The 24,605-nt window shown below is 41.2% G+C and overlaps 1 protein-coding gene across 1 annotated transcript in view; it reads left to right on the plus strand.

Moving 5' to 3' along the window:
• Positions 1-6,069: 6,069 nt before the first annotated feature.
• The window catches only part of LOC121562837, a 29,307-nt gene continuing 10,771 nt past the window's right edge, over positions 6,070-24,605 (plus strand). Inside the window, exons 1-3 of the mRNA XM_041874999.2 lie at positions 6,070-9,167; positions 11,032-11,133; positions 16,612-16,668. Of these exons, the coding sequence (XP_041730933.2) occupies positions 6,327-9,167; positions 11,032-11,133; positions 16,612-16,668 (3,000 nt within the window). The 5' untranslated portion in view covers positions 6,070-6,326. The remainder of the gene's footprint in view (positions 9,168-11,031; positions 11,134-16,611; positions 16,669-24,605) is intronic.

The raw sequence follows: 24,605 nt of genomic DNA on the forward strand, positions 1-24,605 counted from the left end.
ACAAAATGAAAAGCTGAAATGTATTGGATCAAAAACTATTCAACCCCGTTGTTATGGCAAGCCTAAAAAGTTCAGGAGTAAAACTTTGCTTAGCACACAATAAGTCTGAGTCTGTAAAACCAACATGTTTCAAGCAGACCACCATAGTCCCTGTGCCCAAGAACACTAAGGTAACCTGCCTAAATTACTACTGACCCTTAGCACTCACGTCTGTAGCAATGAAGTGCTTTGAAAGATAGGTCTTGGCTAACATCAACACCATTATCCCAGAAACCAGTACTAAAGGACACCAATAAGAAGAAGAGACCTACTTGGGCCAAGAAACACAAGCAATGGACGTTACACCGGTGGAAATATGTACTTTGGTCTGGAGTCCAAATTTGAGATTTTTGGTTCCAACCGCTGTGTCTTTGTGAGACGCGGTGTGGGTGAACGGATTATCTATGCATGTGTAGTTCCCACTGTAAAGCATGGAGGAGGAGTTGTTATGGTGTGGGAGTGCTTTGCTGGTGACAATGTCTGTGATTTATTTAGAATTCAAGGCACACTCAACCAGCATGGCTACCACAGCATTCTGCAGCGATACGTCATCCCATCTGGTTTAGGATTAGTGGAACCATCATTTGTTTTTCAACAGGACAATGGCCCAACACACCTCCAGGGTGTGTAAGGGCTATTTTACCAAGAAGGAGAGTGATGGAGTGCTGCATCAGATGACCTGGCCTCCACAAACCCCCGACCTCAACCCAATTGAGATGGTTTGGGATGAGTCGGACCGCAGAGTGAAGGAAAAGCACCCAACAAGTGCTAAGCATACAGTGAGGGAAAAAAGTATTTGATCCCCTGCTGATTTTGTATGTTTGCCCACTGACAAAGAAATGATCAGTCTATAATTTTAATGGTAGGTTTATTTGAACAGTGAGAGACAGAATACCACATATACTACTTATTTCCCTCATTAAAATGCAAATCAATTTATAACATTTTTGACATGCGTTTTTCAGGATTTTTTTGTTCTTATTCTGTCTCTCACTGTTCAAATAAACGTACCATTAAAATTATAGACTGATCATTTCTTTGTCAGTGGGCAAACGTACAAAATCAGCAGGGGATCAAATACTTTTTTCCTCACTGTAGATATATATATATATATATATATATATATATATATATATATATATATCAGTGGGGAAAAAAAGTATTTAGTCAGCCACCAATTGTGCAAGTTCCCCACTTAAAAAGATGAGAGAGGCCTGTAATTTTCATCATAGGTACACGTCAACTATGACAGACAAAATGAGAAAAAAAATCCTGAAAATCACATTGTAGGATTTTTAATGAATTTATTTGCAAATTATGGTGGAAAATAAGTATTTGGTCAATAACAAAAGTTTCTCAATACTTTGTTAAATACCCTTTGTTGGCAATGACACAGGTCAAACGTTTTCTGTAAGTCTTCACCAGGTTTTCACACACTGTTGCTGGTATTTTGGCCCATTCCTCCATGCAGATCTCCTCTAGAGCAATGATGTTTTGGGGCTGTCGCTGGGCAACATGGACTTTCAACTCCCTCCAAAGATTTTCAATGGGGTTGAGATCTGGAGACAGGCTAGGCCACTCCAGGACCTTGAAATGCTTTTTACGAAGCCACTCCTTTGTTGCCCGGGCGGTGTGTTTGGGATCATTGTCATGCTGAAAGACCCAGCCACGTTTCATCTTCAATGCCCTTGCTGATGGAAGGAGGTTTTCACTCAAAATCTCACGATACATGGCCCCATTCATTCTTTCCTTTACACGGATCAGTCGTCCTGGTCCCTTTGCAGAAAAACAGCCCCAAAGCATGATGTTTCCACCCCCATGCTTCACAGTAGGTATGGTGTTCTTTGGATGCAACTCAGCATTCTTTGTCCTCCAAACACGACGAGTTGACTTTTTACCAAAAAGTTCTATTTTGGTTTCATCTGACCATATGACATTCTCTCAATCCTCTTCTGGATCATCCAAATGCACTCTAGCAAACTTCAGACGGGCCTGGACATGTACTGGCTTAGGCAGGGGGACACGTCTGGCACTGCAGGATTTGAGTCCCTGGCGGCGTAGTGTGTTACTGATGGTAGGCTTTGTTACTTTGCTCCCAGCTCTCTGCAGGTCATTCACTAGGTCCCCCCGTGTGGTTCTGGGATTTTTGCTCACCGTTCTTGTGATCATTTTGACCCCACGGGGTGAGATCTTGCGTGGAGCCCCAGATCGAGGGAGATTATCAGTGGTCTTGTATGTCTTCCATTTCCTAATAATTGCTCCCACAGTTGATTTCTTCAAACCAAGCTGCTTACCTATTGCAGATTCAGTCTTCCCAGCCTGGTGCAGGTCTACAATTTTGTTTCTGGTGTCCTTTGACAGCTCTTTGGTCTTGGCCATAGTGGAGTTTGGAGTGTGACTGTTTGAGGTTGTGGAGAGGTGTCTTTTATACTGATAACAAGTTCAAACAGGTGCCATTAATACAGGTAACGAGTGGAGGACAGAGGAGCCTTTTAAAGAAGAAGTTACAGGTCTGTGAGAGCCAGAAATCTTGCTTGTTTGTAGGTGACCAAATACTTATTTTCCACCATAATTTGCAAATAAATTCATAAAAAATCCTACAATGTGATTTTCTGGATTTTTTTCTTCTCAATTTGTCTGTCATAGTTGACATGTACCTATGATGAAAATTACAGGCCTCTCTCATCTTTTTAAGTGGGAGAACTTGCACAATTGGTGGCTGACTAAATACCTTTTTTCCCCACTGTATTTTTCTTCTAAGATTATTTAAAGAATATGGGCTGAAAGATTCCACCTGATGATTCAAAATCGTAGGAAATCAGCAGTTTTTTCTTTCTTTATTTTATTTTGCACACTAGGCTTTATTTTATTTATTTTTACTATTTTTTACATCGTAAAATATTAGTGAAGACATCAAAACCATAAAATAACACAAATGGAATCATATAGTGTTAAACAAATCAAAATATATTTTGTATATGAGATTCTTCAAATAGCCACCCTTTGTTTGATGACAGCTTTGCACACTCTTGGGATTCTCTCAACCAGGTTCATGAGGTAGTCACCTATTTGGTAAAAGACCAAGTCCATATTATGACAAGAACAGCTCAAATAAGCAAAGAGAAACAACAGTCCATCATAACTTTAAGACATGAAGGTCATTTAATCCGGAAGATTTGTAGAATTTTTAACATTTATTCAAGTGCAGTCGCAAAAACCATCAAGCGCTAGATGAAACAGGCTCTCATGAGGACTGCCACAGGAATGGAAGACCAGGAGTTATCTCTGCTGCAGAGGATAAGTTCATTCGAGTTAACTGCACCTCAGAGATTGCAGCCCAAATAAATGCTTCACAGAGTTCAAGTAACAGACACATCTCAACTGTTCAGAGGAGACTGTGTGAATCAGGCCTTCATGGTCGATTTGGTGCAAATAAACCACCACTAAAGGACACCAATAAGAAAAAGAGACTTGCTTGGGCCAAGAAAAACGAGCAATAGATATTAGACCAGTGGAAATATGTAATTTGGTCTGGAGTCCAAATTGGAGATTTTTGGTTCCAACCGCCGTGTCTTTGTGAGACGCGTTGTGGGTGAACAGATGATCTCCGCATGTGTAGTTCCCACCGTAAAGCATGGAGGAAGAAGTGTTATGGTGTGAGGGTGCTTTGCAGGTGACACTGTCAGTGATCTTTTTTAGAATTCAAGGCACACTCAACCAGCATGGCTACCACAGCATTCTGCAGCGATACGCCATCCCGTCTGGTTTGGGCTTAGTGGGAATATCATTTGTTTTTCAACAGGACAATGACCCAACACACCTCCAGGCTGTGTAAGGGCTATTTTACCAAGAAAGAGAGTGATGGAGTGCTGCATCAGATGACCTGGCCTTCACAATCCTCCGACCTCAACCAAATTGAGATGGTTTGGGATGAGTGGGACCGCAGAGTGAAGGAAAAGCAGCCAACAAGTGCTCAGCATATGTGGGAACTCCTTCAAGACTGTTGGAAAAGCATTCCAGGTGAGGCTGGTTGAAAAAATGCCAAGAGAGTGCAAAGCTGTCTTTAAGTCAAAGGATTGCTATTTAAAGAATCTCAAATATAAAATATATTTTGATTTGTTTAACACTTTTTTGGTTACTACATGATTCCATATGTGTTATTTCATAGTTTTGATGTCCTCGATATTATTCTACAATGTAGAAAATAGTAAAAATAAAGGAAAACCCTGGAATTAGTCTGCTAAATGACTTAAATGTAACTGTGAATGACTTAGTAGGTGTGTCCAACTTTTTGACTGGTACTGTATTTCCATAACTTAGTTGGGCATCTGACTTTGTTACGTAAGCCATGGCTATAACCTTTTGCCACCTACTGTGAAACAACCACTGTGAGGTAACATAAGGACAACTGAATACTATCTTAATGCTTTCTCTCTGCCCATGTCATTTTTAGAGTTGATTTCCTGGGTCACACTTTATTTGGATAGTCCAGATTTTCTGTGTGGTCCCATGGTGTTTATACTTGCGTACTATTGTTTGTACAGATGAACATGGTACCTTCAGGTGTTTGGAAATTGCTCCCAAGGATGAACCAGACTTGTGGAGGTCTACAATTTTTCTTCTGAGGTCTTGGCTGATTTCTTTAGATTTTCCCATTATGTCAAGCAAAGAGGCACTGAGTTTGAAGGTAGGCCTTGAAATACATCCCCAGGTACACCTCAGATTGACTCAAATTATGTCAATTAGCCTTTCAGAAGCTTCTAAAGCCATGACATCATTTTCTGGAATTTTCCAAGCTGTTTAAAGGCACAGTCAACTTAGTGTATGTAAACTTCTGACCCACTGGAATTGTGATACAGTGAATTATAAGTGAAATAATCTGTTGGTAAACAGTTGTTGAAATTACTTGTGTCATGCACAAAGTAGATGTCCTAACTGACTTGCCAAACCCATAGTTTGCTAAAACCATAGTTTGTTAACAAGAAATGTGTGGAGTGGTTGAAAAACTGGTTTTAATGACTCCAACCTAGGTGTATGTAAACTTCCGACTTCAACTGTTTATATTTGAACTTAGTCGGGGTCTCAACTTACTGTTTCAAGTTAGAATAGTAGTATACACAAGGTACCATTTTGAAATTTGGTTGTGCATCAACAGTCTTTCTCTTGTTACTCAATTAGCCCATGTTAACATTTTGATTGGTATGTTAGTCTAGCGGCCAGCTATCTAAACTTGTAGTAATCATGGTTGAATTACCACCCAGAGGGCCCAATTGATTTTGTTAGTCAGTCTCATTCAAATATCATACAGCGTCGTCCAGGGTAGGGGAGGCAATGGCCGGCAGGGATGTAGCTCAGTTGATAGAGCATGGCGTTTGCAACGCCAGGGTTGTGGGTTCGATTCCCACGGGGGCCGGCCAGTATAAAAAAATATGTATTCACTAAACTGTAAGTCACCCTGGATAAGAGCGTCTGCTAAATGACTAAAATGTAAAATGTTAAAAACATTTCTCTCCACCCTATGGCAAAATGTCTAGAATTTCCCAAATGTTGCGGTAAAACAGCAAATTTCCCTCTCCGCCCAATGTTATAAAATTGCTAAATCTTCTTTCCATCCCATGGCAAAATGTGTAGAATTGCAACAAACTTTCTTTAAACAGCAACATTTTCTCCACACCCCATAGCAAAACGGTTAGAATTGCACTGCCGCTGTTGCCCATCCCTGCTTTACAGCATTCCCTACTAAACAGGAGATTATAAAAGTCAATTCAAATTTTTTGGCAGATGACAAAGCCGCCCATGACTCTATGTGAACACTTGACAAACAACATGGCAGTTAACTCGCTACGGACAGATCAGGTGATCAAGACGCATCTCGGGTGTCAGTTTCAGATTTATGCCTTACTTCAGCTTTTTATAGTGATTTGATATTCCAGGAGTTATTTGTCACGTCTCTTGAATCCCCAAAATAAATGTCTAGGTCTGAAGGAGAGGGGGCCCTGTGCTAGGTTCAGTGTGGTTGTGACCTGTCAAGTCAACGTGTACTCTGCTGCTGGTGTCTCAGGCGGGCTGTGGATACCCCCAGCAGTGCAAGCCACCACTACCAAAGGAGCAGTCTGTGAGCTGCCAGCCCTCTGGACTGCCTAGAGAAAACAAGTCTCTCTCTCTATGCTTGGAAAAGTGCAAAACCTCTGAACACTACAAACCTATTCGAGAAAGTCAGCTCCCTGTGTACCTGAATAGGCACTCTGGTCAAAGCAAATCTTTTTACACATTTTCCAAAAGCAAGCATGCCTGCTGAACACTGCGAGGTGTCTGAACTAATTGAAGCCATGGATTCAAATGAGTCTTCTGCGCATTCTGCTGAACCCTGCATTATTTCGGACGAAATAAAAAACTCTTTGGACTATACTGAACACCAAAAGGTCAATGGACAAATGGATCCCGCTGTGCACAGTGTCGATCATTACAGCATGAATGGAGAACATGCAGAAGAGAGCAAACCTTCTGTGCATTATAATGGACATTCTGGGGGCTTTGAGCAATGCATCAACAAGCCTTGTGAGGACTATCCTGTTCTCCACAAGCACACTACTCAGTATAAGTCTTCTGAGTTAAGCAAATCATTTGAAGAATGTTCTCAACATTGTGAGTGCTTTGACTTCAGCAAGTCCTCTGAGCACTGTGCTAATGTATTTAGCCAACACTGTGAACATTTCACAGAATGCTTCCAGTCATCTGAACAATGCAAGTCTTCTGATCAACACTGTAACTCCTTTGAGTCAAGTGAACCTGCTGAGAACTCTGAGTTTTTAGAGCAATGTAAGATATCTGACTTCATACCTGATATCTCTGAACCGAATGAATCAATCATAACATTTGAGCACTGTACTGGAATTTGTGAGTATTCAGAAAAATACAATCATATTGAACACTCAGCAGAATATAATGAGACTACAAAGCCATTTGATGAGAATTTAAAGCCCTCTGAGCCAACAGTTCAACAAATTGAAATCTGTGGGCTTTTTGACTCTGAGTTTTGCATTATATTAGAACCTATACGTTCTTCAGATTTGAACATGCCTTCTCAACACTATGCTGAACAAGATGCTCCCAATGAAAGTAGACAGATCTCTGAAGTTCATGAACCTTCTGAGCAAACTCTGCTTGCTGAACAAAGCAATCATCAATCTGCTGAATATGATATATCCTCTGGACACTGTGAACTGCAAAACACTCTCTATGAGCAAAGAGAGACAAGTCTGCAGTGTGAACAGTCTGAGCGATGTAATTCTTGTGAGAGCTATCTTTGTCAACATCAAAGCACAAATGACAAATGCTATGAGCCTAGCAGTTCATTTTATTATGAGGAAGACAAGTCTTCTGAGTGCTCATCCATTGAAACAAGGTCTTTTGAATCTTTGATATATGACAGTATAAATGCAGACCCATTAACTGATTCAGTTGAATCATATGAAGCATTAGTGGAAGAAGGAGCACAGGACAAATCCAGTGATGATCAAACTCAACTCTATTCAGAGATATGGGAATCATTTGATAATTGTGCAGATGTGGTAGAATTTGAGGAAAGCAATGCTGATGAAGACAAACCTCACTCGGATGCAGTGGTTGTTGAGGAATTCTTTGACTTATTTGATAAAGAGGATACTTGTGCTTTTGCTCAAAGGCGACCTTATACCTCCTGTTTTGAAGGGGGAGGGGTGCATGAGCTGTTTTTCGAACAACACAAAACTCATGTGTCCATTATGAATGTGGAAGAAACACAAATGCCCTGCGCAAAAAAAAGGCTTGAAGTTTTTAGTCAAGAAGTGGAAGAAGTTGATGAATCTTATGATGCTTGTGCTGAGGATAGCCAATTTAATGTAGACTGTGCTGATGATGAGGCATCAGCCTCTGGATCCTTTGCAGATGAGGAATCATGTGAATCTTGTTTTGAAGAAGCCACAGCTTATGAAGTTGAGTTGTATGAAGCTTTTGTAGCAGAAGACAATGCTATAGAGGCTGAGGCCTATGAGCCCTTTGTTGAGGAAGATGAACTTTGCTTTGCTGAAAATAAAGCTGGTGACGCTCAGGTCAATGGACCCTTAGTTGATGAGGACAACAAGTACGACGAACACAGTGCAGAGGAAGCTTCTCATGGATCCTCTTCTGACGTGTCTTCTGTTGAAGATGAAGAAGCATATGAGGGTCAAAAAGATCAAACTGGTGTACCATGCTTTGAAGAAGAGAGAATCTGTGATGAAGAAATCCAGACAATATGCATCGCAGAAGACAAATTATACAAAGCTTATGGATCCTATGAGCCGTGTGATAAAGATTGCGATGCATATGGCAGTGAACATACACAATTCTCAACCGAAGGGGAAAATAATGCACTATGCACTGAGGCCTGTGAACCAAGTGCTGAAGAGCACAATGAATATCAACGTGAAGCCAATGAATCTAATGTTAATCAAGAAGCTAATGGATTCTGTACTGAAGAAGACTCTCATGATCGGTGTAATGAAAGATTGGATTATGCCAGCACTCCTGAGTCTGATGGAGTCTGCACTGGGGAGGGAAAGAATGATGCTCCATGTGCTGAGGAGAATGAATCTCCCGAATCGTTTGAGGTTATAACGAAAGACACTGCATTATGCACTGAAGGAAGCAAACCAGCTATGCCTGATGGTATTGAATTCAATTGGGATCAAACTGATTCCTCCACAACCTCTTCCGAAGAGATAGATGAGCAAAACATGTCATCTGAATTGTGTGAGCAGCTGAACACACCATATCTGTCTCAGAACTGGGAGGAACACAATGGGGTCTCAGATCATCTCCAACGCCCAGATTCAGAGGACCTTTCAGAGCAGGTGTCTGAGAAAACAAGTCTCCCTCTCGATGGTGCTGAACATAGTAAAGACTCAATAGACAGCGAGCCACTTGCACATCATGCCGAACAAACAGAGCCCTCTGAACAAAGTGAGCTGGATGAGAAAACGGAGTCGCATGAATTTTTTAAGATTGTGGCCTCTGAACAACTTAGAGATGAGTCTGAGGAGGAGCTGAGTGACGAGGAGCCCTTGCAGTCCTGTGAATGCGAGTACTGCATCCTGCCTAGAGAACAGGTATTTCAAGGTCTTTGCACCTTGCTTGAAATGCACTGGAATAGCTGTGACATGCACCTAATTTGATCAGCTTTACGTTTTGAAATTTCAGAAGTGTGGAATATGAACGTTTTTCATGGAGTGACAACAAACTGAAATTTACAAGAGAAAATAGTGAAATGTGTTTGTCTAAATATTAGGCCTATTTTTTAATGTTTTAATTTTTCACAAATTGTTAATTTAGTGTTAGCTTTGGATGTGTTGGCTTTGGATTGAATTTGTGAGAACACAACTAAAATAGAGGAGGATATGGGTGAACATAAGGTTCTTATTGCTTGGCACAGCAGGTGGTATTTACAGTGGCTTGCGAAAGTATTCACCCCCCTTGGCATTTTTCCTATTTTGTTGCCTTACAAGCTGGAATTAAAATGGATTTTGGGGGGGGTTGTATCATTTGATTTACACAACATGCCTACCACTTTGAAGATGCAACATATTTTCTATTGTGAAACAAACAAGAAATAAGGCAAAAAAACAGAAAACCTGAGCGTGCATAACTATTCACCCCAATACATTGTAGAGCCACCTTTTGCAGCAATTACAGCTGCAAGTCTCTTGGTCTATGTCTCTATAAGCTTGGCACATCTAGCCACTGGAATTTTTGCCCATTCTTCAAGACAAAACTGCTCCAGCTCCTTCAAGTTGGATGGGTTCCACTACTGTACAGCAATCTTTAAGTCATACCATTCTCAATTGGATTGAGGTCTGGGCTTTGACTAGGCCATTCCAATACATGTAAATGTTTCCCCTTAAACCACTCAAGTGTTGCTTTAGCTGTATGCTTAGGGTAATTTTCCTGCTGGAATGTGAACCTCCTTCCCAGTCTCAAATCTCTGGAAGACTGAAACAGGTTTCCCTCAAGAATTTCCCTCTATTTAGCACCATCTCATTCCTTCAATTCTGACCAGTTTCCTAGTCCTTGCCGATGAAAAACATCCCCACAGCATGATGCTGCCACCACCATGCTTCACTGTGGGGATGGTGTTCTCGGGGTGATGAGAGGTGTTGGTTTTGCGCCAGAAATAATGTTTTCCTTGATGGCCAAAAAGCTCAATTTTAGTCTCATCTGACCAGAGTACCTTCTTCCATATGTTTGGGGAGTCTCCCACATGCCTTTTGGCGAACACCAAACGTGTTTGCTCATTTATTTTTTAAGCAATGGCTTTTTTCTGGCCGCTCTTCTGTAAAGCCCAGCTCTGTGGAGTGTACGGCTTAAAGTGGTACTATGGACAGATACTCCAATCTCCACTGTGGAGCTTTGCAGCTCCTTCAGGGTTATCTTTGGTCTTTGTTGCCTCTCTGATTAATGCCCTCCTTGCCTGGTCCGCGACTTTTGGTGGGCGGCCCTGTCTTGGCAGGTTTGTTGTGGTTCTTTCCCTTTTTTAATAATGGATTTAATTGTGCTCCGTGGGATGTTCAAAGTTTCTGATATTTTTTAATAACCCAACCCTGATCTGTACTTCTCCGCAACTTAGTCCCTGACCTGTTTGGAGAGCTCCTTGGTCTTCATGGTGCCGCTTGCTTGGCGGTGCCCCTTGCTTAGTGGTGTTGCAGACTCTGGGGCCTTTTAGAACAGGTGTATATATACTGATATCATGTGACAGATCATGTGACACTTAGATTGTACACAGGTGGACTTTATTTAACTAATTATGTGACTTCTGAAGCTAATTGGTTGTACCAGATATTATTTAGGGGCTTCATAGCAAAGGGGGTGAATACATATGCACACACCACTTTTCCATTTTTTTGAATATTTTGAAACAAGTTATTTTTTTCATCATTTGGCTGCTCATTGACCTAACATCTAACTATTTATTTTCAGGTCCCGGCAAAACCTCTGCTACCTCAAATCAAGTCAAAAGACTCAGGGAAGATCTGTGTGGTGATTGATTTGGATGAAACGTTAGTGCACAGTTCATTCAAGGTAAGCTGACGTGAGCGACCCGCTCTTTGAGGACAAATGCTAACAGAGTATACTTGATTGATTTCCACTCTCTCTTTATTACTAATTAGTAAAGCGTAATAAAAAAGTATAATTTATTTGATAAAGAGCATTGTTTTGTTTTTCTTTGTCCATACCAATATTAATTTCTTAACCCTTTACACTTGTGGGAATTGGCCTACATGGATAGGGCAACATTTTAACGTTTCTAGCAGAATAAATGAGACAAATATGCATAACCATGGTAGAAATTGAAAGGGAACACATATTATGGGGAAATTATCCGATCAAAAGTGAGGACCCAACAGTTCACTTGACACAAGACTGAATCCAAACATCACACTGTTGATTTTATTTTATTTTATTACATTTACTGTACTTTTCGCAGCATTTGTTGATAACAAAATCTGAAAATACTCTGAGTACATTCTGTAACATAATAACAATAGTCATGGAAAGTTTGGGGTAGGTGCAACATGAGACACAAAAATGACAAGGGTTTGAGTGAGAGGTCTAACTAGTGTCTAGAGTATGCACAATCAGCTAGTTGATCCCATAGACTTCCAGTCATTCCTTCAAACTGCACACAGACATAAAAATGGTATCCATGAGTTCATCTGACTCTGGGTAAGTAATTGTCAAACTCTCACACTATCCCTTTAAAGAATACATTTGAATTCCAGGTAACCTTTTACACCTGGTATTGAAATTATAGTCCATATCAAATATTGTCTGATATGCCCCTTCCTGTTTACAACATTCCTATATTTGTGTCATGTATCCGTTGTGATGAGATTTATTTGGAATATTAATTGATGTTAATTAATGTTTATTTAGGTAATCAACTGCAGTTACTATTAAACTTGCTTCTAGCGAGTATTCTTATCTAAAGTGAGGGAAAAAAGTATTTGATCCCCTGCTGATTTTGTACGTTTGCCCACTGACAAAGACATGATCAGTCTATAATTTTAATGGTAGGTTTATTTGAACAGTGAGAGACAGAATAACATTTTAAAAAATCCAGAAAAACGCATGTCAAAAATGTTATAAATTGATTTGCATTTTAATGAGGGAAATAAGTATTTGACCCCTCTGCAAAACATGACTTAGTACTTGGTGGCAAAAGCCTTGTTGGCAATCACAGAGGTCAGACGTTTCTTGTAGTTGGCCACCAGCTTTGCACACATCTCAGGAGGGATTTTGTCCCACTCCTCTTTGCAGATCTTCTCCAAGTCATTAAGGTTTCGAGGCTGACGTTTAGCAACTCGAACCTTCAGCTCCCTCCACAGATTTTCTATGGGATTAAGGTCTGGAGACTGGCTAGGCCACTCCAGGACCTTAATGTGCTTCTTCTTGAGCCGCTCCTTTGTTGCCTTGGCCGTGTGTTTTGGGTCATTGTCATGCTGGAATACCCATCCACGACCCATTTTCAATGCCCTGGCAGAGGGAAGGAGGTTCTCACCCTAGATTTGATGGTACATGACCCCGTCCATCGTCCCTTTGATGCGGTGAAGTTGTCCTGTCCCCTTAGCAGAAAAACACCCCCAAAGTATAATGTTTCCACATCCATGTTTGACGGTGGGGATGGTGTTCTTGGGGTCATAGGCAGCATTCCTCCTCCTCCAAACACGGCGAGTTGAGTTGATGCCAAAGAGCTCAATTTTGGTCTCATCTGACCACAACACTTTCACCCAGTTCTCCTCTGAATCATTCAGATGTTCATTGGCAAACTTCAGACGGGCCTGTATATGTGCTTTCTTGAGCAGGGGGACCTTGCGCTGCAGGATTTCAGTCCTTCACGGTGTAGTGTGTTACCAATTGTTTTCTTGGTGACTATGGTCCCAGCTGCCTTGAGATCATTGACAAGATCCTCCCGTGTAGTTCTGGGCTGATTCCTCACCGTTCTCATGATCATTGCAACTCCACGCGGTGAGATCTTGCATGGAGCCCCAGGCCGAGGGAGATCGACAGTCTTTTATGTTTCTTCCATTTGCGAATAATCCACCAACTGTTGTCACCTTCTCACCAAGCTGCTTGGCGATGGTCTTGTAGCCCATTCCAGCCTTGTGTAGGTCTACAATCTTGTCCCTGACATCCTTGGAAAGCTCTTTGGTCTTGACCATGGTGGAGAGTTTGGAATCTGATTGATTGATTTATTCTGTGAACAGGTGTCTTTTATACAGGTAACAAACTGAGATTAGGAGCACTCCCATTAAGAGTGTGCTCCTAATCTCAGCTCGTTACCTGTATAAAAGACACCTGGGAGCCAGAAATCATTCTGATTGAGAGGGGGTCAAATACTTATTTCCCTCATTAAAATGCAAATCAATTTATAAAAATTTGGACATGCATTTTTCTGGATGTATTTGTTGTTATTCTGTCTCTCACTGTTCAAATAAACCTAGCATTAAAATTATAGACTGATAATTTATTTGTCAGTAGGCAAACGTACAAAATCAGCAGGGGATCAAATACTTTTTTCCCTCACTGTATGCTACTCGGTATATCCACGATTGGCTGCATAATGGGCATAATGTGCTCTTGCCTACCACAGGTGGTCTTGGCAATCTAATCACAGTCTGTCCCAAAGGGTGTCACCAGATAGGCCACAGGTTTAAACTGTCAATGAAAGTGGCAGCATTTGATTGAAGGCGAGTCACAAGGTGTAGTGTGTATATAATTGGATTGATTGTCCAAAAAGGTAACAGAGGGGAACGTATAGTAAATGAAAGATTTTGATTCTCTGAGATACATATTTCATGTCATATTATCTGAGAGATATACAGTTTGTCCTATTCTAATTTAAGTTGGCTTGTTTGCTTCCATAATATGGCAACTTTTATTGATTTCAGAGTAATACTGTAAATTTGGGTGTATGTATTAAACTAGAATACCAATAGAAATGTCAAAAACTTGATTTTCAATCATCTTTAATTACATGTTACAGAGTAGTTTAAAAAAAGTGTCTTATTGTTTTATTTACGAGTGATTTCAGATTGGCATCAACCCTGTGCTCACTGACCTGGATGTCTGGGTGGCTACTACATGCTAGTGGTGGGGAGTAAGAGAGGGGACATTGAAAACCGGGACATTTTGAATCACTGACATCTGTTTAAATGGATTTGAAATTATTTTGCTATCTATGCATGTGAACCAATGACCATGAGGAAGCTAGTGATGTGAACAAGTCTGGTGTCCTGGTAGAACTTCCACAGAGCAAAAGCAAGTGCCTCTCCAAAATTTGCTAGTGTCAAATTCTGACATGGTGTCCGACGTGGCATGGAGTCAAAAATGTTCAAGTAAAACCTTGAAAACATTCTAACTATGTGTATTTAACAAAACCCATGCATATAACTACAGTGCCTTCAGAAAGCATTCATACCCCTTGACGTATTCCACATTTTGTTGTGTTACAGCCTGAATTCAAACAATTTCTGTCACCCATCTACACACAGTAATACCCCATAATGACAGCAAATTTATTGAAAATGAAATACAGAAATATCTCACTTACATAAGTATTCACACCCCTGAGTCAATACTTTGTGGAAGCAACTTTGGCAGCAATTACAGTTGTGACTCTTTCTTGGTAAGTCTCTAAGAGCTTTCCACACCTGGATTGTGCAACATTTGCCCATTATTATTTTCAAAATTCTTCAAGATCTGTCAAATTGGTTGTTGATCATTGCTAAACAACCATTTCCAGGTCTTGCCATAGATTTCAGTCAAGACTGTAACTCAGCCACTCAGGAACATTCACATTTTGCCTGTGCTTACCTCCATTCCATTAATTTTTTATCCTGAAAAACTCCCCAGTCCTTAACGATTACAAGTATACCCATAACATGATGCAGCCACCACTATGCTTGAAGAGCATAGTATGGAGAGTGGTACTCATCTCCTGAGTGGCACAGTGGTCTAAGGCACTGCATCGCAGTGCTAACTGTGCCACTAGAGATCCTGGTTCGAATCCAGGCTCTGTCGCAGCCGGCCGCGACCGGGAGACTCATGGGCGGCGCACAATTGGCCCAGCGTCGTCCAGGGTAGGGGAGGGAATGGCCAGTATAAAAAAATAAATAAATAAATAAATGTTTCACTAACTGTAAGTCGCTCTGGATAAGAGCGTCTGCTAAATAAATAAATAAAAAATACTCAGTGTTGTATTGGATTTGCCCCAAACATAACACTTTATATTCAGGACAAAAAGTTAATTGCTTTGCCAAATGTTTTGCAGTATTACTTTAGTGCCTTGTTGCAGGATGCATTTTTTAAATATATACTGTATATATTTTTTATTCTGTACAGGCTTCCTTTTCACTCTGTCAATTAGGTTAACAGTGTGGAGTAACTATAATTTTGGTTGATTGATCTTCAGTTTTCTCCTATCACTGTAACTGTTTTAAAGTCACCATTGGCCTCATTGTGAAATCCCTGAGCGGTTTCCTTCCTCTCCGGCAACTGAGTTAGGAAGGACACCTGTGTCTTTGTAGTGACTGAGTGTAATGACACACAATCCAAAGTAATTAATAACTTCACCATGCTCAAAGGGATGTTAAATGTCAACTTTTTAGTTTTTACCCATCTACCAATAGATCCCCTTCTTTGCGAGGCACTGGAAAATCTCCCTGGTCTTTGTGGTTGAATCTTTGTTTGAAATTCACTGCTCGACTGATTGCCCTTACATATAATGTGTGAGGTACAGAGATGAGGTAGTCATTAAAAAATCATGTTAAACACTATTATTGCACACACAGTGAGTCCATGCAACTTATTATGTGACTTGTTAAGCAAATTTGTACTCCTGAACTTATTTAGGCTTGCTGTAACAAAGGGGTTGAATACTTATTGTAGCTTAATTTGTAATGAATAATTCCACTTGACATTATGGGGTATTGTGTGTAGGCCAGTGACATAAAATTCTCAATTTTAAATTCAGGCTGTAACACAACAAAATGTGGAAAAAGTCAAGGGGTGTGAATACTTTCTGAAGGCACTGTATACGTATGTAATGTGTGATGTATGTAATGCTAGACTCAACATTACTTCATAGACTATGAATAGACTATGAATTTAGGTCATGGTGTCCTACATAGCACATACTCGTGATTAACCTAACATTTGAGAGACATATTTTAGGTATAAGAACCATCTAAATAAATCACACTTTTATGGGTGTTGTCAAATACAGTATATTTCGGTGACTCAAATGGAAACATATTACTTACATACTGTTATTTCTGAAGTCGCTGATGGTGAGCCTTTAATTTCGCTTTACAGTCTTTACAAGCTTGTAAAGCACATGTTTAATGACTTCATTCAAACATATTTTTTAAAATATAAAACCCCCCACAAACTAGAGTTAATGTGTTCCGTACAAGCTTGTAAAGCACGTTTAATGACTTAATTCAAACAAACTGTTCTGTTCTTGATTCTTAAATGGTATGTTCTTGCTCCCAACAGCCTATGAACAATGCTGATTTGACCATTCCAGTGGAAATTGATGGAACCATTCACCAGGTAAGCGTGACTCTTTTGAGTTTCAATTCTTAGCCTTTTTCACAGGTTCTGTCCTTCATAGATCCACAATGAAAGCAGCAGTAAAGTGGCCATGACCTCAAATAAAATTATAGAATCTAATCTCCGTGATATCCGTGCTATGTTGGAATGCCTCTCCTTCGTTACGAAAGTTTTTCTTTAGTTCAAAGTGGACATTTTTTTCCACCATTGTTTACTCAGTGACACTGTTTGTGCTATAGCGCTAGTGCGCTAGGCTAGCAATCTGACAGAGCTTTGGCCTTCTCTGTTGACGGGTCCGAGCAGCAGGTGGCTATTTCTGTGGGCTGACGAAACAAGGAAGTATGACTGGCTTCTTAGAAATCACTGGGCCCATCAATCTTAGTCCCTAGCGCAGATTCTGCCCAGTCCATTGGAGATCACATCGGAGATTGCAGGAACTGATGCAGTTTTGCTTAGTTTAAAGGCTAACTCCAGACAGAAGACAGAAGAACACTCCTGTTTTATACTCAAGGCCTGGGTCTGTTTCAAGTAATCCAGGATAGGCTTGTTTAAGTGGGGACAGCCAATTCAGGATGACTTGGTTCAGGAACAAGGCTGATAGCGTCATGCTCTTTCGAGAAATGGATGTGAGCAGAAATGGAGTGAAATGTCTATATTGACAGGCATATCCTTCCATATACAGATAATAGGCGGCACCTAGAGTTGCAAAGCGAGGGTATATTACTGTTAACTTTTGAAGTGTACCAGTAAACGATTAGAATTTTTATAACTTTCAAGGATTTTGGGGAATTTTACAAGGTTACTTCTGGTGACCTTTTGGGTACTTCAGATTATTACAGGTGTCTGTAATTATCTATGGCCCTCTGTGTGGCCTTATCACATGTACAATATATACAATAATAAAATAAGATTTTTTTATTTTTATAATTACAAAGCTGTAAAGCATTATCCTTAATATAAACCAGGGATGTGCAACTTTGATGGGGGTGGGGGCCACAACGAATCTGAACTCTAATTCGACCTTAATTACTACAAGTTTAGATAGCTGGCCACTAGACTAATTTACCAATCTAAAAAATGTTAGCTGAAATGGGCTAATTGAGTGAAAAACAGTGACTGAGATAACAAGAGAAAATATTTTTATGCACAACCAAATGTCGAAATTGCACCTTGTGTTCTACTATTCTACCTCGCAACAGTAAGTTGAGAACCTGATTGAGGGGAAATTGAACCGAGGGTCAGGCCGCTAAATTGCCGATCCCTGATATAAACCATTAACTTAGTGAAACCATTTGTGTTTAATATTTCTGAGTTTCAGAATGAAATATCCTTTATATATGTTTTGTACACTTATTTTATTTTACTTTTAAACGTTTTGGTGCCAAACTGGTGGCAGTTGGGAAAAATCCTAAAGTTTGAAGAGTTGCAGAGTTAATTGAAAATAATGCCATTGTTGATAAGATGCTTTTTTCATTAATTAGGCTATTTTCTCTTGAAACATATGCTTTATCCACTAGAAACTCATGGACAATATGGACAGATATAAAAAATGAATACTATACTGAACAAAAATATAAACGCAACATGTCAAGTGTTGGTCCCATGTTTCATGAGCAGAAATAAAAGATCCCAGAAATGTTCCATACGCACAAAAAGCTTATTTATCTAAAATGTTTTGCACAAATTTGTTTACATCCCTGTTAGTGAGCAAATCCCACTTTGCCAAGATAATCCATCCACCTGACAGGTGTGGCATGTCAAGAAGCTGATAAACAGCATGATCATTACACGGGTGCACCTTGTGCTGGGGACAATAAAAGGCCACTCTAAAATGTGCAGTTTTGTCACACAACACAATGCCACAGATGTCTCAAGTTTTGAAGGAGTGTGCAATTGGCATGCTGACTGCAGGAATGTCCACCAAACCTGTTGCCAGAGAAATGAATGTTCATTTCTCTGCCGTAAGCCGCCTCCAACGTTTTTTAGAGAATTTGGCAGTACTTCCAACCGGCCTCACAACCGCAGACCATGTGTAACCACGCCAGCCCAGGACCTCCACATCCGGCATCTTCACCTGCGGAATCGTCTGAGACCAGCCACCCGGACAGCTGATGCAACTGAGGAGTATTTCTCTGTAATAATGCCCTTTTGTGGGGAAAAACTCATTCTTATTGGCTGGGCCTGGCTTCCAAGTGGGTGGGCCTTGCTCCCCAGTTGGTGGGCCTATGCCCTCCCAGGTCCACCCATGGCTGTGAAATCCATAGATTAGGGCCTAATTTATTTATTTTAATTGACTGATTTCCTTATTTAAATAAATAAAATAAATAAATATGCCATTTAGCAGACGCTTTTATCCAAAGCGACTTATTTTTTATTAATTTTTTTTATTTCACCTTTATTTAACCAGGTAAACCAGTTGAGAACAAGTTCTCATTTACAACTGCGACCTGGCCAAGGTAAAGCAAAGCAGTGCGATAAAAACAACAACACAGAGTTACATATGGGGTAAAACAAAACAAAGTCAAAATACAACAGAAATAAATATATATACAGTGTGTGCAAATGTAGCAAGTTATGGAGGTAAGGCAATAAATAGGCTATAGTGCAAAATAATTACAATTAGTATTAACACTGGAATGATAGATGTGCAAGAGATGATGTGCAAATAGAGATACTGGGGTACAAATGAGCAAAATAAATAACAATATAGGGATGAGGTAGTTGGGCGGGCTAATTTCAGATGGGCTGTGTACAGGTGCAGTGATCGGTAAGGTGCTCTGACAACTGATGCTTAAGGTTAGTGAGGGAGATAAGTGTCTCCAGCTTCAGAGATTTTTGCAATTTGTTCCAGTCATTGGCAGCAGAGAACTGGAAGGAATGGCGGCCAAAGGAGGTGTTGCCTTTGGGGATGACCAGTGAGATATACCTGCTGGAGCGCATACTACGGGTGGGTGTTGCTATGGTGACCAATGAGCTAAGATAAGGCGGGGATTTGCCTAGCAGTGATTTATAGATGGCCTGGAGCCAGTGGGTTTGGCGACGAATATGTAGTGAGGACCAGCCAACAAGAGCGTACAGGTCACAGTGGTGGGTAGTATATGGGGCTTTGGAGACAAAACGGATGGCACTGTGATAGACTACATCCAATTTGCTGAGTAGAGTGTTGGAGGCTATTTTGTAAATGACATCGCCGAAGTCAAGGATCAGTAGGATAGTCAGTTTTACGAGGGCATGTTTGGCAGCATGAGTGAAGGAGGCTTTGTTGCGAAATAGGAAACCGATTCTAGATTTAACTTTGGATTGGAGATTCTTAATGTGAGTCTGGAAGGAGAGTTTACAGTCTAACCAGACACCTAGATATTTGTAGTTGTCCACATACTCTAGGTCAGACCCGTCGAGAGTAGTGATTCTAGTCGGGTGGGCGGGTGCAAGCAGCGTTCGGTTGAAGAGCATGCATTTAGTTTTACTAGTGTTTAAGAGCAGTTGGAGGCTACTGAAGGAGTGTTGTATGGCATTGAAGCTCGTTTGGAGGTTTGTTAACACAGTGTCCAATGAAGGGCCAGATGTATACAAAATGGTGTCGTCTGCGTAGAGGTGGATCTGAGAGTCACCAGCAGCAAGAGCGACGTCATTGATATACACCGAGAAAAGAGTCGGCCCAAGAATTGAACCCTGTGGCACCCCCATAGAGACTGCCAGAGGTCCAGACAACAGGCCCTCCGATTTGACACATTGAACTCTATCTGAGAAGTAGTTGGTGAACCAGGCGAGGCAGTCATTTGAGAAACCAAGGCTATTTAGTCTGCCAATAAGAATGCGGTGGTTGACAGAGTCAAAAGCCTTGGCCAGGTCAATGAAAACGGCTGCACAGTACTGTCTATTATCGATCGCGGTTATAATATCGTTTAGGACCTTGAGCGTGGCTGAAGTGCACCCATGACCAGCTCGGAAACCGGATTGCATAGGGGAGAAGGTACGGTGGGATTCGAAATGGTCGGTGAACTGTTTGTTAACTTGGCTTTCAAAAACATTTGAAAGGCAGGGCAGGATGGATATGGGTCTGTAACAGTTTGTATCTAGAGTGTCACCCCCTTTGAAGAGGGGGATGACCGCGGCAGCTTTCCAATCTCTGGGGATCTCAGACGTTACGAAAGAGAGGTTGAACAGGCTAGTAATAGGGGTTGCGACAATTTCGGCGGCTAGTTTTAGAAAGAAAGGGTCCAGATTGTCTAGCCCAGATGATTTGTAGGGGTCCAGATTTTGCAGCTCTTTCAGAACATCAGCTGTCTGGATTTGTGTGAAGGAGAAGCGGGGGGCATGGGCAAGTTGCAGCGGAGGATGCAGAGCTGGTGGCCGGGGTAGTGGTAGCCAGGTGGAAAGCATGGCCAGCCGTAGCAAAATGCTTGTTGAAATTCTCGATTATTGTAGATTTATCGGTGGTGATAGTGTTTCCTAGCCTCAGTGCAGTGGGCAGCAGGGAGGAAGTGCTCTTATTTTCCATGGACTTTACAGTGTCCCAAAACTTTTTGGAGTTAGTGCTATAGGATGCAAATTTCTGTTTGAAAAAGTTAGCCTTTGCTTTCCTAACTGCTTGTGTATATTGGTTCCTAACTTCCCTGAAAAGTTGCATATCGCGGGGGCTATTTGATGCTAATGCAGTACGCCACAGGATGTTTTTGTGCTGGTCAAGGGCAGTCAAGTCTGAGGAGAACCAGGGGCTATATCTGTTCTTAGTTCTGTATTTTTTGAATGGGGCATGTTTATTTAAGATTGAGAGGAAATTACTTTTAAAGAACAACCAGACATCCTCTACTGACGGAATGAGATCTATATCCATCCAGGATACCTGGGCCAGGTCAATTAGGAAGGCCTGCTCGCTGAAGTGTTTTTGGGAGTGTTTGACAGTGATGAGGGGTGGTCGTTTGACCGCGGACCCGTTACGGACGCAGGCAATAAGGCAGTGATCGCTGAGATCCTGGTTGAAGACAGCAGAGGTGTATTTAGAGGGTAAGTTAGTCAGGATGATATCTATGAGGGTACCCATGTTTACGGATTTAGGGTTGTACCTGGTAGGTTCGTTGATAATTTGTGTGAGATTGAGGGCATCTAGTTTAGATTGTAGGATGGCCGGGGTGTTAAGCATATCCCAATTTAGGTCACCAAGCAGTACGAACTCTGAGGATAGATGGGGGCAATCAATTCACATATGGTGTCCAGGGCACAGCTGGGGGCTAAGGGGGGTCTGTAGCAAGCGGCAACAGTGAGAGACTTATTTCTGGAAAGGTGGATTTTTTAGAAGTAGAAGCTCAAACTGTTTGGGCACAGACCTGGATAGTATGATAGAGCTCTGCAGGCTATCTCTACAGTAGATTGCAACTCCACCCCCTTTGGCAGTTCTATCTAGACGGAAAATGTTATAGTTGGGGATGGAAATTTCAGAATTTTTTGGTGGCCTTCCTAAGCCAGGATTCAGACACTGCTAGAACATCAGGGTTGGCGGAGTGTGCTAACGCAGTGAATAACTCAAACTTAGGAAGGAGGCTTCTGATATTTACGTGCAGAAAACCAAGACTTTTACGGTTACAGAAGTCAACAAATGATAGCTCCTGGGGGAGTAGGAGTGATACTGGGGGCTGCAGGGCCTGGGTTAGCCTCTACATCACCAGAGGAACAGAGGAGGACTAGAATAAGGATACGACTAAAGGCTTTAAGAACTGGTCTTCTAGTGCGTTGGGTACATAGAATAAAGGGGGCAGTTCTCCGGGCGTTGTAGAAAAGATTCAGGGCATTATGTACAGAAAAGGATATGGAAGGATATGAGTACAGTTCAGGTAACCCTAAGCGTTGGGTAACAATGAAAGAGATAGCATCACTGGAGGCACCGATTGAGCCGGTCTCGGCGTGTATGGGGGGTGGAACAAAGAACTATTTGAGGCAGTTTGAGAGGGACTAGGGGTTCTACAGTGAAATTGTATAATAAGAACTAACCCAAACAGCAATAGGCAAGGCATAATTGACATGGGAGCAGGGACGGCCTGTTCAATAGGGCGATATGGGCGACGCACTGCCAAACGGGAAAAGGAAGGGATTTTTTTTCTAATCAATTATATCACGGCAACAGTAGTTATCAGTGTTGTAATCTATACGTCTGATCTGCCACAGTGCCACACTGCCACTAAATGTCGAATCAGGCTAAAGTCGTGCTTCAAATGGCTCCACCCCCTTTTGGGGCGATTTCAGTCAGATTGAAAATCGCCCAGAACTTCTGTCATAGACTCCCATGTAAAATCTATTTTTTCAAATTTCAGAGCCTTCAATACAATCTCAATGGGTGTCTGTGGGCTTGCACTTACGGCGCTTTCGTCATACGTTACGTAACCATGAACGTAACTGAGAAAAGAGTGGATTGTTTGAAAGAAGTTCCTTTTTGTCGGCGAACAAATGAAGATAAATTGGCAACGAAACAATTAGGACCTCCCAGACCAAATTTAATAATTCAACAGGTTTCTACTAAAGGCGGAAAGTCCTACACCCGAGGATTTTCCAAAAATTGGTACTGAACGAAAAAGACATTGCCACTCACTCAACTGGATGACGAGGGATACAGGCTAGCTGTCCGCCGCCACAACGATGAGGTTAGTGTTGATAATCACAAGTTTACTGGATGTGGATATGGTGTAATAAAGGCAGTTTATTCAGAGGTAAATATATCTGGAATCGCGTTCACGGACCCGTTCGTCAAACTCTTAGGGAGCTATAAATTAAGCCCCATTACTTACCATATCAGATAAGAGAAATTGCTGCAGCTACATATATTTTACATCCTGGCCCTACATAGTTCACTATTTGCATCACTTACCAAAATATTACATGTGGTCATATATGCTTGGAAAGTGGAGATGCCATAGAACGTCAAAAAAGTAAACATTGCTGGAGACACATTGCCGTTTTGGAGAAGACATCGCGTTTGCTAGCGAAGAGATTTGTTGTGGCAAATGAACTTGGGCTGGGAATTGCCAGGAACCTCACGATAAGATATATGCATCAGCATTGCGAGTCTCATGATTCTATACGTATTGCGATTCGATACTGTGATTTTATTGCGCACCATATGTCTGTTGCAGAGGGATCAGAAAGCCATGAGAACGAGTTTTGATCAGTCATGGAAATAAAAGTGCTGAAAACAAATTGGCTCCCAATGTGAAAAGATTGAGAACAAGCTATGAAGGAACAATAATGGTGTTTTGGTGCAGGTACAGCCAACTAGCGCTAAAATATTGCGATATTGTCAATACAGTATATCGTAAAGTATCACTATGTAACTCGATTTCTTTCACCCCAATCCCTCAAATTAACGGTAAATAACTGAATTGTTTGCCCCACATTTAGCTAAGATGATTAGCTAGCCAGCTAAAATGTTTTAGTTAGTTAGCAGTCGCATCTACAATAGTTTACTGTCAATAACATGTCTCCAAAAATGACGTGGTGTCTCCAATTGTGTTGACATTTTACAATTGCAATGCGCATCCATGAGTATCCACTTTCTGTAGCTCAGCTGGTAGAGCATGGTGCTTGTAACGCCAAGGTAGTGGGTTCGATCCCCGGGACCACCCATACACAAAAATGTATGCACGCATGACTGTAAGTCGCTTTGGATAAAAGCGTCTGCTAAATGGCATATTATTATTATTATTATTATTATCTGAAGAGAGCCCCGAAACATTGTGTGCAGACATTTTATGCAATAAATGAAGTAGGTTCAATCTAGTAGTTCTGATCTTCTGATTGGTCCTGATGAGTTGGGCGAGGTCCCCTGCAGGCTACTGTCACTGTTGCATTGGCTCTGAGTCGGGTTCTCTGTCTTCAAATGTTCAGCCTAAGAGAGGGGATTTTTGTGTGTGTGTGTGTGTGTGTGTGTTTAACAGTGATGATGTGTG

Source organism: Coregonus clupeaformis, chromosome 23 (assembly GCF_020615455.1).
Source record: "Coregonus clupeaformis isolate EN_2021a chromosome 23, ASM2061545v1, whole genome shotgun sequence".
NCBI lineage: Eukaryota > Metazoa > Chordata > Actinopteri > Salmoniformes > Salmonidae > Coregonus > Coregonus clupeaformis.